We start from the raw sequence: 17,500 nt of genomic DNA on the forward strand, positions 1-17,500 counted from the left end.
AGCTTGTTTCGCGTCTCTCTCTCTCTCTCTCTCTCTCTCTCTCTCTCTCTCTCTCTCTCTCTCTTCTTCTCTCTCTCTCTCTCTCTCTCTCTCTCTCTCTCTCTCTCTCTCTCTCTCTCTCTCTCTCTCTCTCTCTCTCGTGCCTCGATAATAATAGCGATCTGTGTTCGGGTTTTTCTTTTCACTATTGATCAGAGGCATATGCGTTTTTCGTCTATGGGTTATACACATACCGTATTAAGGTTTAGATTCGTACATGTACATGTCTTGTCTAGTCAAAATAGAAAGCCATCAACGCGCACATTTTGAATTAAGATGTTGTTTGAAAGAAGAAGAAAAAATAATATAGCATATCAATTGCATCGTCATTTTATAAATCAGCATAAAAAAGAACAAAGGAAAAAAAATTTTTAATGTTTCAATCACTACATAGGTACGTATTGGATGCTACAATTTGTCGATATCATTTTGAATGAAGTGATTGACCGATTTTTTTGTTTCAATAACGGGATAGTCCCAAACTATCAGTTGCATGAGACAAAGGAATATGTACGTATGCATATAATATGTATGTATGGATGGTTGTTGTTTTGTTTTTAAGGGTTTTACGGCACTTGCAACACATTAAGGTCATATCAGCGCCAGTAAAAAGGAAGAAAATGGGATGGTAAAAAGTTGCAGAATTACACTTAAAGCACCCAAGAAAGGGTAAGACAAAGGGGAATTAGTTCAAATAGGAAACAGATGTAGATTCCAAGTGCACACTACCAATGTACTTAGGTTGAGATCACCTAAAAGTCTCATCCAGACACAAGCACAGGGTCCCCATTAAGAGGAATACACTCAGAAGTTCTACAAATCATTTATAATATAGAGAAAACATAATACAATGCATAACAGAGAGATGATTTACAAGGAAAAAAAGATCATCTCCCAAAACTAACTATAAATTTCACGGTTTCCCTCCCAGCTAGGGTATCCGGCCAGTGCCAGGCAGGACAAAACTAAGTAATCTCATTCCAAGACAAAGACAGAAAGCATGTTGGAAACCAGATGTAGGGGAATAGAAGACAAAGTAAGTACCTCCCTGCCCAGTATGGGAGGTCAGGAACCCCACCCAGATGTATGGATGGATGTATATGATGGATGAATGGCTGGCTGGCTCGCTGGTTGGCTGGCTGGCTGGCTGGATGGATGGATGAATGTGTATGTATGTATGTATGTATGTATGTATGTATGTATGTATGTATGTATGTATGTATGTATGTATGTATGTATGTATGTATGTATGTATGTATGTATGTATGGATGGATGGATGGATGGATGTATGCATGTATCTTTCCGTAATCGTTTCATTTCTCCTTTTCATCATCCTCATCATCAGAGAATGTGTCCAGTATTTCTTTGTTGTTGTTGTTGTTTTGTTGTTATTTTTGAACACATGTACATATTTGTGGAAACACTGTATCATAAATTGATGAATTTCTACTTTTCACCAGATTACATAAAATTTATGTCATCCTCTTTGCATAGCCACAAACTACTTCTCAATATTAGGCAATCAAAATAATATTGGAAGAGCGTAATGTTCATTTTCATTGGTATTCATCAGTAATGTGTATTGATAGTTATAAAATGTAGATGTGTCTGATAGTTAAGGATTGCCATTCGTCCCTTCATATTCAGATACTGTATGTATATCGGTTAAGTTTCAATTAACCGAACATTGCATTTTAACAAATTCCTTCAAAATGGATACGCGGAAAATGCATAATTTTGATACTGTAAAGCTATGAGTTCTGATCCTAACCAGTTATCGATTTTAATATAGCTGTAATAAGGGAAACTCTGTCCCATTGTTTTTAAATTCATTAAAAAATACTTTTTAATTCAAACGAATTGATTCAGAGGTTCCTACAAACTTTTGCAGCTGTGCATTGAGGGACAGCCAAGAAAAAGAAGAAAAACACGCGCCACTTATTAAACATCTGTCTATGGTTTTTTTTATTTCACTCGTTATTATGTTCGCCGAATGTAGTTATGTAAATTCCATGAATACAATAATTCATTACATTTTGAAAAACATTAAATATAAAGCAATTTAAAAAATAACACATGCGCAAAAGAATGAAAACTAATCTGCAAAAGATTTAATAATTCATTTGAGCAACTATAAATATTTGCACAAGTGGAAATAGCTAAATTTGCGCAAGTAATTACTGGTCTCCTGGACAAAATGTGCACAAGTGAAGACTTAAAATTTGTTTCAGGTGAAAAATGTGCCCAAAGGATACGTTCCCACTCAGAGATTTAATCCATTTTTTTTTTAAATTAAGCTTTTGTATAGAGAAATATCCTCTTTATGTGCGTGAGAATGTGAGTAAAGAGCATTTTCCAACTATGCGCCGCTCGGGATTCGAATCAAGGATCTTCCGATCCGAAATAGACCACATGGCCTAATAATATAAGTAGATAAGTCAATAAAGAGAGTATCATGTATCACGTATCATTAATCAATTTGTATTAATATCAATGGACGGTTGATTATAGAGGCACCCTCTGTTTTTGTCGGGGTTTGTTTTTTATAGTTCTTTTTGTTTTTTTTTTGTTTTTTTTGTTTGTTTGTTTCTTGTATGTTTTTTTTTTTTTTTGGTTGTTGTTGAGGTTTGTTTGTTTGTTGTTCGTTTTTTTTTTTTTGGTTGTTTTTTTTTGTTGCTGTTGTTATTGTTTGTTTTGTTTGTTTTAAATTTGTGAATGTTTGTGTATGTGTGTATGTGTGTCTGTGTGTGTGTGTGTGTGTGTGTGTGTGTGTCATGTGCTAATTGATGTGTAAACACTAAAATTAATCCTTCTGAATTTTTTTTTTAAATTATCCATTCATGTATCTAATACTAGGAGATGAAGTGAAACGCGATACGTGATGCGTAGCATTTTGCGATATGTGATCCGTGGCACTGTGTACACACTGATCCCCAAGGTCAAATTATAAAGAAAAAAAAACAATAAAAAACTAATGTTTTAACCATTCAAGCATATCCAAGTGAAGTGTCAATTTCAATCAACTATATTTTTGAATACGTATATTATTTCTATAATTTAGTTTTTCTCAGAAGTGGAAAATATCTTCTGGTGTTACTGATCTTGTCATAGAAATCAATGAAAATGTAGGCCTATCTTTTGCTAACTTTTGTTTGTTGTATATTTTAGTGTTGAATTGCTGCTGGTTTGTTTGGGTTTTTTTTTATTTTTTTTTTTTTTTTTTTTGAGGCTTAATTCAGTTGTAATGAACAAATTGACAGCAACATTAAAAGTTATAATTGCAGCTGTTTGTTTGTTTTTGTTTTTAATGATTTTATGGCGCTTGCAACACATTAAGGTCATATCAGCGCCAGTAAAAAGGAAGAAAATGGGATAGTAAAAAAATATAGATTAACAATTACAGCACCCAAGAAAAGGTAAGACAAAGGTAAGCTGGTTCAGATAGGAAACAAGTGTAGATTCTTAGAGCACACTATCAAAGTAATTCAGTTTGAGATCACCTTAAAGTCTCATCCAGACACAAGCACAGGTCCCAACTAAGAGGAATACACTCAACTTTTTACAAATCATATATAATATGTAAACACACATAATACAGTGCATAGCAGAGATGATTTACAAGACACAAAATATCATCTCCCAAAACTCTAACCATACATTTGACTGTTTCCCTCCCAGCTAGAATATCCGCCAGGATCAGGACAACGCCAAGCAATCTCATCCCCAGACAAAGCCAGAAAGCATGTTGGAAAACAGATATAGGGGGATAGAAGACACAGTAAGCGCCTCCCTGCCCACTATAGGAGGCCAGGAACCCCACCCAGAATTGCAGCTGTACTCCCAAATGTTGACAAAATGTATCAAAAACAAAAACCATAATACTACATAACAGAAAGATTATTTACAATGAAAACAATACAATTTCCCAAAACTAATAAAATCTATGATACATCTGACCGTTTCCCTTTCAGCCAATGATTCAGGCCAGGGCCAGGACAAAACCGGGTATCCTCATTCCATCATAAAGACAGAAAGCAACCTGGGAAAGCAAATATAGAAGGATAAAAGACACAGAAATGGTGACCTCCCTGCCCACCGTGGAAAGTCATAAGACCCCATACAATGTGACAAAGCGAGGATCATCTCAATTCGTCGATAACGGAAGTAAAATGTTATGATTCTCTTTATTCATCCCCATGGGGAAATTTGTCCTGAGGGTATATTCCAAGGGAAAACTGGAATAATCCAAGCGCCAGCCACAGTGCAGCGCCGCAAAGAGAGCTAGGGTGATGAGACTTGCTCAAGGCTACACAGCGCAACGGGTTATCGAACTCGCTACCTTTTGGGTACGAAGCAAAGACCGTACCGCTGTGCCACGCTGTCCCAAATTATGTCAACGTATGTCAATGTATAGCAGATAAGGCGCTTGTGTCGCTGGCTGAACAAGGCTGGGATTGTTGAGAATATAATGCATTGCACTATCATCTGAACAGCAAGGGTTTGAGCTAACACTCAGCATTTCATTTATTTATTATTTTTTACCTTGAGCATAAAAATGAATCGTTTCGAGTCACACAAAAAACCCGCCGGATAAGAGTTTCTTAGATGTATAATAGCGTTAATAATTAATGCTTATTACCCTTTAAATGGGACGCTAGTCTATCGCAAAGTACCTTCCACCATATCTAACAAGCAAAGCGAAGCTACTACATGCCCCTTTCCCAGTGAGCCAGCTGGTAACAAAGTGAGCTTTTATACACAGCAACATCCACTGAATGTACTCGACGCTCTTTGCATGGGGGGTTCCAAGCAAAAAGCAACTATCATCATGTAGGACGAGACATAGCGCATGTAGTAATGCGCTCTTGCCATTAAAAAAAAAAGAGATAATGTTTTTTTACCGACCAGGAGCATATCTTATACATGACTACTGAAAAAAAAATGTGTATGAAAGAGTGCATGAGAAAGCAGAGCAAAAAACAAACAACCTGACCAACTGAGACTTTTCACTCTATTTTGTCTGGCATTGTTTCATACGCACATTTTCGGCTCTTTAATTTACACCAACGCCTCCTCCCTAATTTGTTACTTTGATACATACACATGAATGTTGTGAGAGAATGTGAGTAAAGTAAGGACTCAACTTTGCACTGTCCACAACCCACAGTCAGTTCTGAAAGCGAGTGTCATACCAAAAGACCAGAAAATCATATATATTGGAGAATCTTTAGGGCAAAAATATGAGGAAGGACCGAAGCTCTGAAAGCAGAAGGCTTTAGGTCAAGTAAGTCAATGGCGACAACGCTGTTGACAGAAATGTACTTATTTTACACCTGAGTAAGGTGGGAGAATGAATAAAGACCCTTCTCCGAGGACTCAACTATGCCGCTCAGAGTGGGACTCAAACCCTGGACCTTCCTGCTATACTAATCGACCACATAGCCGCACAAATGGAAAGCAGACAGCATATCATAACATCTCCCGAACAATGAGGCCAAGATGACCCCATCCGAAGAGGATGTCCATCCCCTAATCACCAAGACTTTAAAGAAATAAATAAATGAATAGAATATGAACAAATTTTTAACTCGTTTCGATTTGGATTTTATTTGTATTGTAATTCAAGAAAGAAGCAATCGTACATAATGAAATGATTACAGGATTTTAACAATTACAGATAACAATGTATGGAACGTTGATAAGCATATTAATATTACTCTATACACAGATCAATATGTTGCTTTGTTTGTTTTAATTCTAAAATCACTGTGACTGTGATATGGCTTTAAAAACATGCATGTTCAACAAAAATTATACTCTTTTAAGTTGTTTGCTGAATAGCATTTTAAATTGGATCTTTACAACATGGCCTATATAAACGATACATTTAAGTTTAAGGGACGAATATTATTAAAATAACTGGACATAGTCACCTTCATGGTTTCAGTGCCTTTAACATTAATAAGCTGGTCTGTTTTTTGGTTTTGGTTTTTGTTTTTGTTTTTTGTTTTGTTTTCTGTTTTGGGGGGGGGGGTTGTTTTGTTTTGTTTTTGTTTTTTTGTTGTTTTTTTTTTGTATTTGTTTTGTTTTTGGTTTGTTTATTTGTGTTTGTTTATTTTGAGTTTGTTTTTTGTGGGTTTTTTTTTTTTTTTGGTTTGCTCGTTTTTTTATGAGTTTTACAGCAGTTGTCATTCCTTTTATATGTCATTTCAAAGCCTGCTCATTTTATAACCTTTCACATAGATACTAGTTCAGAAATTACACTGGAAGGCAGACATTCGTGGCTTTTAATATTTACCTACACAGATAATTTACAAGAATGAAATTATCCTACAAAACAAACAAATAAAAACATAAAAATACAGTAGTTCAAATGAAACTGCCTCCCATTTAGGAGATCTCTTCCATAGCCAATGGAAAATTAAAGTCAGTTCATTCAAGGACAATGAGAGAAAGTCATATAGAAAAGGAAACAGATATAAGAGGATTTTGAGAGACACGCAGTAATCCTGCCAACCTTCCGTGTTTCCGATTGGTAAGGCCACAAAAACAAAATATAAAAGTCACAAAAACAAAATACAAAAGTAAGCACGAAATGAAATGGCAATCAAATCTAGCAATAATGGTGCGTTAATGATTGATGGGAAGTGTAGCGCTGAAGTAGGTATATTGTTTTGCTTTGTAACCAGGAAATGCAGGGGCTTGTTACCCCCTTGCTCCGATTTATGTGACATGGAGCAAAAACCTCGTCCTGGCTCACACTGTCACATTGCTCTGCGGCTGACACCTAGGTAATCTCAGTCTCCCCTTGAATTAGACCCTAAATCTTTTATCATTCAATAATAATAATAATAATAATAATAATAATAATAATAATAATAATAATAATAATAATAATAATAATAATAATAATTATAATTATAATTAAGTAACAAATAATAATAGTAACAAATAATAATAATATTTTTTTGTTTGTTTGTTGCTTTAGGTCTCTTCCAACACAATTAAGGTTATATGAAAGACCGCTGAAACAAAAAAACAAGCAATCTAACAAAAATAGTACAAATGTAAATCAAAATCATAACCTAAAGATATCATAAGCTAAATTATAAATAACCAAGAACAAACAGGCAGAAGATTTTCAGAAAAAAAAATATCCCTGTCAAAAATACAATCACAAACCAAAGAAGCAGGATAGGCTAGTAAAGAGAAGAAGAAACGACATCACTATCGGATCGTACACCCATGCGAACATCATAGGTATATGATTCAAGGGTGATGCTCCCATCCAACCACCCGCAAATAATAATAATAATAATAATAATAATAATAATAATAATAATAATAATAATAATAATAATAATAATAATAATAATAATATAATAATAATAATAAAAAATAAAAAATAATAATAATAATAATAATAATAATAATAATAATAATAATAATAATAATAATAGTAACAAATAATAATAGTAACAAATAATAATAATAATAATAATAATAATAATAATAATAATAATAATAATAATAATAATAATAATAATAATAATAATAATAATAATAATAATAATAAATAATAGTAATAATAAAATATCATTGACATCATCATCGTTCAACTTAAAACAATCCTTACACTAAAGTATGATGCCATCGCCAAATTAACCCTGGGTAAGAACATTAATTAATGGGGTTGTCTCTGATTCAATATTGTTGGACATGCGACACATCAATCGGGAACCATCATTCTAGTTTAACACGCCATTATTATTATTGATATTTGCAATTAAGAGTGGTGAGTAATCAATAATGCACTTTATACATTATAATGAAGGCAAGATGGTTCATCAAGATTATATCACAATGTCTATGTATATATTCTGACACATTCAACCTTATTGGTTACCATGGTACAGTTTTTGAGACCACGTACAGAAGCGTCATTTAAACAATCTGAAAAAATATAACCTTGGCAAAAAAATCAACATCAGGAATATATCCAGACCTGCCAACTTAAAAACTCAAAAATTCGTATTTTTAGGGGAGAAAAAAATTTACTACCTATAATTAACTTCAAAAATCAACACTTTACCTTCACAAGGATTTAATAACAATTCAAAATCCTTAAAATTATGTCATTTGGCATCAACTTTCATTTTCAAGACGTGTTAATGACATAGAAATGCTCATGAAGTTCTGGAATTGGAGCTACAATTTTGTAATTCAACGAATTTTTCATAATAATAGGCAGGTCTGTATCGTGTAGAAATTAATATCAATAATAAAATTGAGAATTCAACACAACATGGTAAACCAACTTTCTCCATCCATGGTTGCAAATTGGGACAGGTAATATCGACCAAAGAAAAACAAACAAACAAAAATGCAACCTACTGTCTCAATCTGATAATAACAAGAAATGAAGTGAGCAGGAAAGTGCCAGAAGACGACAGAGAATAAAAACATCGCGGTGGCGATGGGGCTCGAACCTGCGACCTTATTGGTAGGACAACTTCGCATGGCCAGGGAGATCATGACTCTACCGTATGAGCTATCCACGGGCCGCCGCAAAGTTTTTATTCTCTGTCGTCTTCTGGCAATTTCCTACTCACTTCATTTCTTGTTATTATCAACATAAGTGCCTGCTCCACTCACTTTTCTATCTCAATCTGATATCATGGTGATTCTGAATATGAAGTTGAAAATTAAATTTAAACTAAATTGTTTACTTTGGGTTGCATTAATATGCTTTTATTGGGGAGAATGAATAATGAATAAGAATTCTTTTGACTGAAAAATATTTTTACAAAATCAAATCAAATTTCGTTTTGATTTTTATCTGGTTCACCCTAACAAAATAATATATTACAAGATTGAACAAGAGAGTCACAAATTATGAATAGACATGGTCAAACTTTGGCACTGTTATAGTTATAGCACAATCCTATTTATCAAATTTGTTTAACTAGCTAACTGTCTTACCGAGTACGGCAGTTAACTAGTTACTTAAGTTAAATAATTTGTCACGTACAACAAATTGTGAGTGAGACGGAGAGATGATGACATCCATAAGGATACAAAATACCTTGAAAAGTCAAATTTTTCATTGTAATTGAGAGTAAATTGAAAAGACAATAAGTGAAACAGTTCCAATGCTCAACCCACAATCAACTCAGTCTCCTCATCTCTAAAATAAAGTAAGGTGCGGTGAATGAATGTGATATGTAATGTTTGATGAGTGAGAAGTTATTGAATTTAAACTGAGAAAAATATATGGTGATGATTTCATAAAGCCTCAAGCATGAATCCCTCTGCTTCCAAATAAATGACGAAAGAGCTGCACCATAAATATAATTAGAGAAACTAAAAGTAGGCACAAAGAAAAAGATAAAAATAAACGTAAACACAAATAAAAATCGTCAAATCTGAGACTATCACTGTTCCTAACTATTCATAAACTACTCTCTCTCTCTCTCCCTCCCTCTCTCTCTCTCTCCCTCCCTCTCTTCTCTCTCTCTTCTCTCTCTCTCTCTCTCTCTCTCTCTCTCTCTCTCTCTCTCTCTCTCTCTCTCTCTCTTGTGAGCTTGAATTACATCTAAATTCTACAGTGTATAATTGAATCCTAACTCAATCTAGGCGTTTGTATATAAGCAAAAATATGTAATGACTAAACCAATTTTGAAATGTTGAAAATCATCTATAACTTAATGAGCTCCAATCTTTTTCTTATACATTTCCCATTTTGGATAAACATGTCAGAATCACAGGGAATTTAAAAACTCTGTATATCGTAATCCATATGCAAGCACATTATATTATAGGTTATAATTACAACATTTTTTTGGGCCAAATGTTTTCAGCGAGATACTTATAGTTGGTTATAACAATATCAAAATTATATCAGAATAGTCATCAACCAATACAAAATAACATTGAGTTTAATGTTTAAAATATAATTATAATTACATGAAAAGTCACATTTATGCAGTGGAAATTAATTAATACAAGGTACGATGTGACACAAGAACAATCCCTTATCCAATCCACTATACATCTATAAAGTAGAACCCAATTGTATTATACATGCCAGGTTCTCTAGTTGCAGCTAGTTGTGATGTATTCCTTGTAATTTTTAATACAAATAACATTGTACTTCCATATAATAGCCAAATCCTCTCTCTTATTTCAGAGAGAGAGAGAGAGAGAGAGAGAGAGAGAGAGAGAGAGAGAGAGAGAGAGAGAGAGTGAGGGAGAGCATTCCTTTAAATTGGAATAAGTTTACCCTAAACAAAATAAAAGCTAGTACCCGCAAATGTCAAAACGCTTTGAAATATCTATTTAGCAATTGAAGGTCTATCATATGACAACAAGTTTCCTCTGCTAATTTATCTTTATCATCAATACATCAAGATACTATTTTTTCTCACGGTTGAAAAACACATCCTTTGTAAGCATAGAGGTGATGCATGGAATTTGTTTCTTATGACTCATATGGATGTTTGAGGAATTGGACTCAAAGTCATAAGCCACTTTTTTGTTGACGCGAGTCATCATTGACAGGAGATCCCGATCCTTCCACTGTTTGTTCATGACTTCTGAAACAGCCTGGATGAACCAGGAGCCTTTGTTGGAATTCCTCCATGAGTAATATCCTAAAGAAGAGAAAACAATGTTGTCATACACCAACATTTAATTATACACATACATATAATATCAGTATATCAACTCCTTTCCTATCTGAGAGCCTCACTCATATCATAGTCATTTCCATGATAGTGCCCATCACCCCAATGCCCGTTATTATCATTAATAGAATATTTTTTATCACAATCGTCAACTTGAGTCTAGTTTATCTAATTTGGCCTGTATGCCCACATTTTTTGCCAGAGTTGTCAAAGTTCAAAAATCCATTATAAGATCTCATCAAAACAACTAATTTAGCAAGCATCTTGTATGTCAAGCGGTGCTGTAAAATTAATCATTTTACCCTTCCCAATAAATGGTAATTATATCAAGTTTCAAAAACAATTTGTGACATCAACCGTCACACGTTAATCTGCAGCTCATATTTGAAGTAGAAATTGTTGTAGTCATTTCATTTTTGGTAAATCTTTGAATGGAAATGACAATTTGCTCGGTGTAAGTTTGGTGCCATAGAATGAGGAGATATGATTTTATTGGATGTCACTTCTTTTTAAGGTCAGCTATGCAGAGTTGAAAGATCTTTTTTTTAATGTTTATTTCTGCACTATTAGACATACAATTTATTTAGCAAAACTGAAAGGAAACCTGAAAATTTGATTATTAAATTTTGTCTTTTGAAATTCTATTACTTATGTTGTTTCAGCATTTCAAGCCTTCATTGGACTTGGTGATAGATACTAAAGAGGGGGCAACATCTTGTTGATTCTCTCCCAAGCAGTTGCTAGACATTTTATTCTCATATGCTACAGACTGAACTCAAAGCAACAGTGGTTTTTTTGACCTTTGATTACAATTTGCAGATAAATAAACTAAGCAGTTTTCATCATTTAGTAAGAGATTGTTATTCTTGTTGATTATGACACTTTTGAGTGGTCAAGTAGGATGCAAGGTTTCATGAAAGCCTAACATAACAGCTGATTGGTAACCAACACATCTTGTTGTATTAATGACTTTGTACAACCGTCATGAATATAACTATATCAACTATGTTATGGTCGAGAAAATGAGTCAAGTTTTGTAGAAGCCTAAAATATCACAGCCATTCTTCCAGTCAATGGCTCAACTTGCATGAGGGAAACTGTGACATTTGTACACCCATTATGTTTTGCAAAGCAGGAGGATGGAGGGTGGATCACTGTACTAAAAGTAGAAGTTGAAATGGAGCATTCGGCTAATTTTCTTTTAAGAACTTTTTTTTTACCGATCACAGCACTGAAGAAGATTGGGGGCTGTATTGGTGACCAATAGTGGCGAGTCAAGATTTAAAGGTCTGAAAACACTTAAGCTATTCAATAATGTCTCTGAATCAGTCGAAAATAATTTTGACGGGATAAATAGCAAGTATTTCAATTCAAATGAGGCAGAAAAGATTTGTAAGTGTACTCCTCAATAGTTTGAGGACAGGAACACTTTCTTGAGAGAATACTCGTCTGTAGCTAATGTTAGGTCTATGCTTTAATTGTGCTGTCATGGAATAATTCCTCGTAATATTTATAACTCTGGGTCAAAACTTACCAGGTATCACAGAATAAGCCATGAGAAAATCAGCCTCTGATGGTATACGTCTCAAATCCACAGGTTCTCCACTTTCTCCATCATGAGCATCAGCACCATCATCTAATTGTGTTCCCCTACATGCCTTTTGAAAGGATAAACCATGTAAAGAATGATAACTGGAGATAAACAAGGATATTAAGAGAAAAACAAAAAAAGAATGAGCGGCCATCTGTAAAAAATAAAAAATAATCTGGCAGGAATTTTAATCAATAGAAATAAATGTCTCTTAATGAAGTTATTAAAATGAAGATCTTTAAATCAAGTCAGGAAAAGTCATTACTACTTTTTCACATTTCCTCTTTTTCACAAATGAGAAAATATAGGAGATATAAAATAAAGTGTACAAATAAAATTTAATCATTTATATAGTGTCATCCAGCTGGACGGACTCCATGAAACTTTTGATTCCTTTCAACTTTATAACGACACCCTAAACAAGCTTGGATTTTAAAACAATTTGTAATGTAAGCTTGTTTCCTTTTTTTTTTCTTTTTTTTTTTTCTTTTGCTTTATTTTGTAAAGAAAACTATCCAAACAACATGATATTTATGTGTAAAGAAAGCTAGCTATTGCGTCTTATCAAGCTCTCATTTTTATCTTTGCAGAACCATATCAAAATGGGAAATAATTTACCTGAATGAAAAACAGCTTTGGTTTTCCAGCCAGTGTAGTGCATTTATTCCCTTTGAAAGGGGCAACCAGGTCGTCTATTTCTACTCTGTCATCAACTCCATAAACAAAACCTTCATCTCCGTGGGACAGGATGACACAGGCAAAACAGTCCTTGTTGCTGTAGTCTAGTTTAGCAGCTTTTTTGATGGCATCAAAATAAATATCATCATTAAGCAAAGGTAAAGAAGAATAAATTAGAAGAGTTTGTTTTGTTAAATAAATTCAAATCTGGTAAAAGAAAATCTTGAAAAGAACTTTGAAAGCATATCCAAATACATAGTAAAGATGAGTATCCGCCTAAAACATCATGTATGAAATTATTTGGTGTTGACAGAAATTCCCTACAAGACAATCAAACATATAGGTACCATCATACCAGCCTTTTAACCTTTTTTTTTTTTTTTGGAACAGATGCTGACACCTAGATATTCTTTTTTCTGGGCAAACCGAGGATAAAAAAAACTTTACCCCACGAAAATAAGGCCTAAAGTGAACTCAACATGGATCCTTCATACATGGAGTAATGCCTCATTCAATGCAGACCTTCTTACTACTTCAAAAAATTCGTAGAATTACGAAATTTGGCTTCAATTTTAGAACTTCCTGAGCACATGTAAGTTGTGAAACCTTATTGAAAATAAAAATTGATTCCAGACTGCATAATTTAAAGGATTTTGAAGTTTTATTTAATCCTTGTGATGGCAAATTGTTGATCTATATAAAGTTAACTATAGAGACTACTACTTTTATATCCTAAAAAATACGATTTTTAAAAATTTCAAGTAAGCAGGTCAGATTCAATGTATAATAAAGGTCTACTTACCACTTCTGAGAAGCATCTTCATCGCTTTTACACTGAGATCATTTTTCTGTACAATCTCTTCGAAGCCCAATGTGTTGAACAAATCATACATCTTCATGGCATCGATATCCGTGCCGTTTCGAGGACCCATCCCAGTCATTTCATCAAAATGTTTGTTGTTGATGATCAATGCCACTCCTCTTTCTTGATGGTTCATCTTGTAACGGTCTGACCAGAAATCAGAGGATTCGACAGGTGGTGGAAGATTACTGCCATGCCTGAAAAGTTGACGAGTTTTATTTGTGATATACATTGTAGAACTCAAGAAAACTTTTAAAAACTCATGATGATGATGATGATGATGATGATGATGATGATGTGCGGCTATGTGGTGTAGTAATAAGACACTCGCCTTCAGACTGGAAGATCCAGGGTTTGAGTCCCACTCTGAGCAGCTCATAGTTGAGTCCTTGGAAAAATTCTTTACTCGCATTCTCTCACGGTACTCTAGTTTAAAATGAGTACCTGGCCATAAATAGCTTTGTATCTATTGGAAAAAAAAATGTAATATCACCTAACAGGTGTCATGTCTCGTCCTATATGTTAAACATTGCTGTTAGCTAAGGACCCCTTGTAAAGCACTTTGAGCATGTTTAGTGTATATTGCCCTATATAAATGCTCAATTTTAATTTTTATTGATAATGATGATGATGTGGAAGATGATTGATAAGAAAAAAAACTTACTGTGAATAATCTCCTTTTCCTGAAGATCCTATTGCATCAGTGCTATCAATCCCTGGTTGACCATCAATAATATCAGTCATCTTTGAATTCTGTAACATGGAAATATCGAAAGACATTGAAAAAAATGAAGGGTATATCAGTATGAGGTCAAAGAAATGACTAAATGTGACAGATCATGTCAATAGGGTATTTTGTCAGAACAAACTAGATGGGGAAAACAGTTTGAACTGAAAACGATTAGCAATAGGGAATTTTAGTGAGAATAAAACTCATTCCCCTCAATGAAGACATCTAATTCTACTCCACTTTTATGAGTCAGGCATTAAATTCAATGGCTCAGCCTCATAATATTATTCCCAATACAATACGGTTATGAAACGACAGGTCCCAACTGTGGATCACTGAGATGAGCCTGGAGTAATCTTCTTTTTAACATACAAAATTGATGAATGGCAAAAATTCTGATACACCAAGTTGCAATCTATCTTCATAATCACAACAAATGCTTGGTCTGTTTTGCAAATGTTAGAAACGGAGAACAATAAAATATTTGCTGCTTAAAATCTTGTTCACTAGACTTATGAACAGGCAGCTTTCAACATGGTCAGGCTGTCACAAATCTCAAGAGGAGTGCCCTTCAAAATGAAGCAATTCATTTCTAAAGGACGAAACTCTTGTGATTAAATCTCCAATGAAATACTATTTTTATACAAAATTGACATCCAAATCTAATAGTGACGCCATCTTTTGAGGAAAAATTCTTAATTTGAACCTTAAGTCAGTGCCGGTAGATAAAGTTAAGGGATAATAGGAAACAGACGATATGGAATGGTAATTAGTAAAGAGGAATGAGACAAACAGAGAATATATAGGAAGGGGTGTGTCAATTTGGACACCTTACCTCTTTCACCATCAATTTCAAAACTTAAATGCAATAAGAATTATGGCATAGAGCTGGGTTCATGATTAACACATCCATAAGTAATGCATGATAAATTTAAGCCAATTTTAGTCCTTATCTATGTCAACTAATTTAATACATTGTTTCTTTAAATCATTCTTGCTTGAAAGATCAGGTATGAATTTCTCCCATTGCTTTCTCTTGAATTCAAGGCAACCTGCAGTTGAAGTAGCAATATAGATTCTCACAATTGAAAAGGATTATTTTCATTTTGTTTTAAATTTGTACGGTCAAGCTTCACCTGAAAAAAAAAGTATGTCTCTTTTCTTGATATATCTATTAAAATAGATGTTGAAAACGTTTGCCACTAAATTACCACATGTGATAATTCGGAGACCTTGTTGTTCCATTTCAGGGTTGTTTAAATTCAGATATGGCTTTTTCATCTGCTCTGTTTTGTTACTGTTCTTTATTTGTTTTTAACATTAATTCTAAAAGTTTTTACTAATTAATTTGAAGATTCTTTGGGAAAAAATAATTAAATTTTTCTTTCCACACAAACAATTTGAATTATTGGGAATTAAACCAAATTGTTCATCGTTTTATACAAAAGTGGTCCTTAAGAGCTATAAAACTCCCATAGCCAGAGTTTTTTCCTGGTTGATATTGTGTTAAAGGGTCACTAGCAATTGCTTGCTACCTTTTGGATAGGATGCAAGTCTATCACGAAGTACTTTTCCCTAGATGTAACAGACCGATCTAACCAATCATAGCTAAGGTCAGCTATCCAATCCCTTCTGAGTGGACAGGGAAGTCAGAATAAGTAGTAAAGTCCACTCTTGATAATCGCAACACCTTGGGATCAGCGAGAATGTTGCGATTAACCGAAGTTGAGTTTCCTGTCCAGTATTGCAACATTTTACACATATATGGTAAACACAAACCAATTGTTGTAAACATTATTCTTAATTCACCATAGACTGAGCAATTTGAAAACAAAACAAAAACAAATGGCAGCCCTGTATAGATTTTGACAAGCAAAAGCAGCTTTGAGGCAAGCCTACATTTTATTCAGATTGGATTAACTTTCATTCTTTTGTTTTCAACATTTGTAAAAGTCAAAGAGATTAGCCATGAGACAATAAGCTCTCACCAAACCCGTTGGTCACAATGCACAGTTGTCAATCCCAAAATGAAGGATATCGCTCAGTCTCTCTTTACAACTGTCATTGTCTACCTGTTGTCTAGAGTATGTCCAGCCCCCTCGCCTCCTACTCAATAGTCACAGATGACATCACAAACCTATACTGCAAAGCCCTGCCCTATTTTGTCTCTAATAGAGTGGTGACACACTACTGTAGAATTAAGTCCCGCTCACTCTCGATTCTTACACCTGTCATGATTTCACCAATGTTTAAATTTAATCATAATATTTTGTTTCATTGATTTCTTGAATTTTACACTTTAAGGTCGAAAATCTGTTGCGATTATCCGAAGTTTGTTGCACTTAACCAGTGACTTTTATATAGAATTAATTCTGTTTCTTGGGTAATGTTGCGACTAACCGAAAGTTGCGATTAACCGAGTTGCGAATATCCGGAGTGGACTGTAGTAGTAGTAGTAGTAGTAGAAGTAGTAGTAGTAGTAGTAGTAGTAGTAGTAGTAGTAGTAGTAGTAGTAGTAGTAGTAGTAGTAGTAGTAGTAGTAGTAGTAGTAATAATAGTAGTAGTAGTAGTAGTAGTAGTACAGTCTACTCCGGATAATCGCAACACCTTGGGATCAGCGAAAATGTTGCGATTAACCGAGGTTGACTTTCCTATCCACTATTGCAACATTTTACACAAATATGGTAAACTCAAACCAGTTGTTGTAAACAATTTCCTTAGTCCACCACAGACAGGAATGTGATTGAAACAAAAGCCATGTTGCAGCCCTGTATAGGTTTGTCAATCAAAAGCAACTTTGATGAAAGTCGACATTATATTCAGATTGGATTAACTTTCACTCTTTTGTTCTCAACATCTGTAAGAGTCAAAAGAGATTAGCCGTGATGATAGACCTTAAGCTCTGTTTTGTTTT

The 17,500-nt window shown here is 34.0% G+C and overlaps 1 protein-coding gene and 1 long non-coding RNA gene across 2 annotated transcripts in view; one reads left to right on the forward strand and one right to left on the reverse strand.

Annotated features, from left to right (window-relative positions):
* Positions 1 to 4,074: 4,074 nt before the first annotated feature.
* On the forward strand, positions 4,075 to 13,473 carry LOC144973257 (uncharacterized). The gene is made up of 3 exons (XR_013645516.1): positions 4,075 to 4,204; positions 12,907 to 13,152; positions 13,385 to 13,473. It is a non-coding gene; the product is annotated as an uncharacterized LOC144973257 (long non-coding RNA).
* Positions 9,565 to 17,500, reverse strand: part of LOC144973255 (caspase-7-like) — a 12,784-nt gene continuing 4,848 nt past the window's right edge. Inside the window, exons 2-6 of the mRNA XM_078915486.1 lie at positions 14,521 to 14,609; positions 13,797 to 14,053; positions 12,935 to 13,110; positions 12,260 to 12,383; positions 9,565 to 10,692 (exon numbers count right to left, since the gene is read on the reverse strand). Coding sequence (XP_078771612.1) covers positions 10,454 to 10,692; positions 12,260 to 12,383; positions 12,935 to 13,110; positions 13,797 to 14,053; positions 14,521 to 14,600 — 876 coding nt within the window. The 5' untranslated portion in view covers positions 14,601 to 14,609 and the 3' untranslated portion in view covers positions 9,565 to 10,453. The remainder of the gene's footprint in view (positions 10,693 to 12,259; positions 12,384 to 12,934; positions 13,111 to 13,796; positions 14,054 to 14,520; positions 14,610 to 17,500) is intronic.

This window comes from Berghia stephanieae, chromosome 5 (assembly GCF_034508935.2).
Source record: "Berghia stephanieae isolate SIO BIC M18660-M18661 chromosome 5, UCSD_Bste_1.3, whole genome shotgun sequence".
In the NCBI taxonomy this organism is placed as follows: Eukaryota; Metazoa; Mollusca; class Gastropoda; order Nudibranchia; family Aeolidiidae; genus Berghia; species Berghia stephanieae.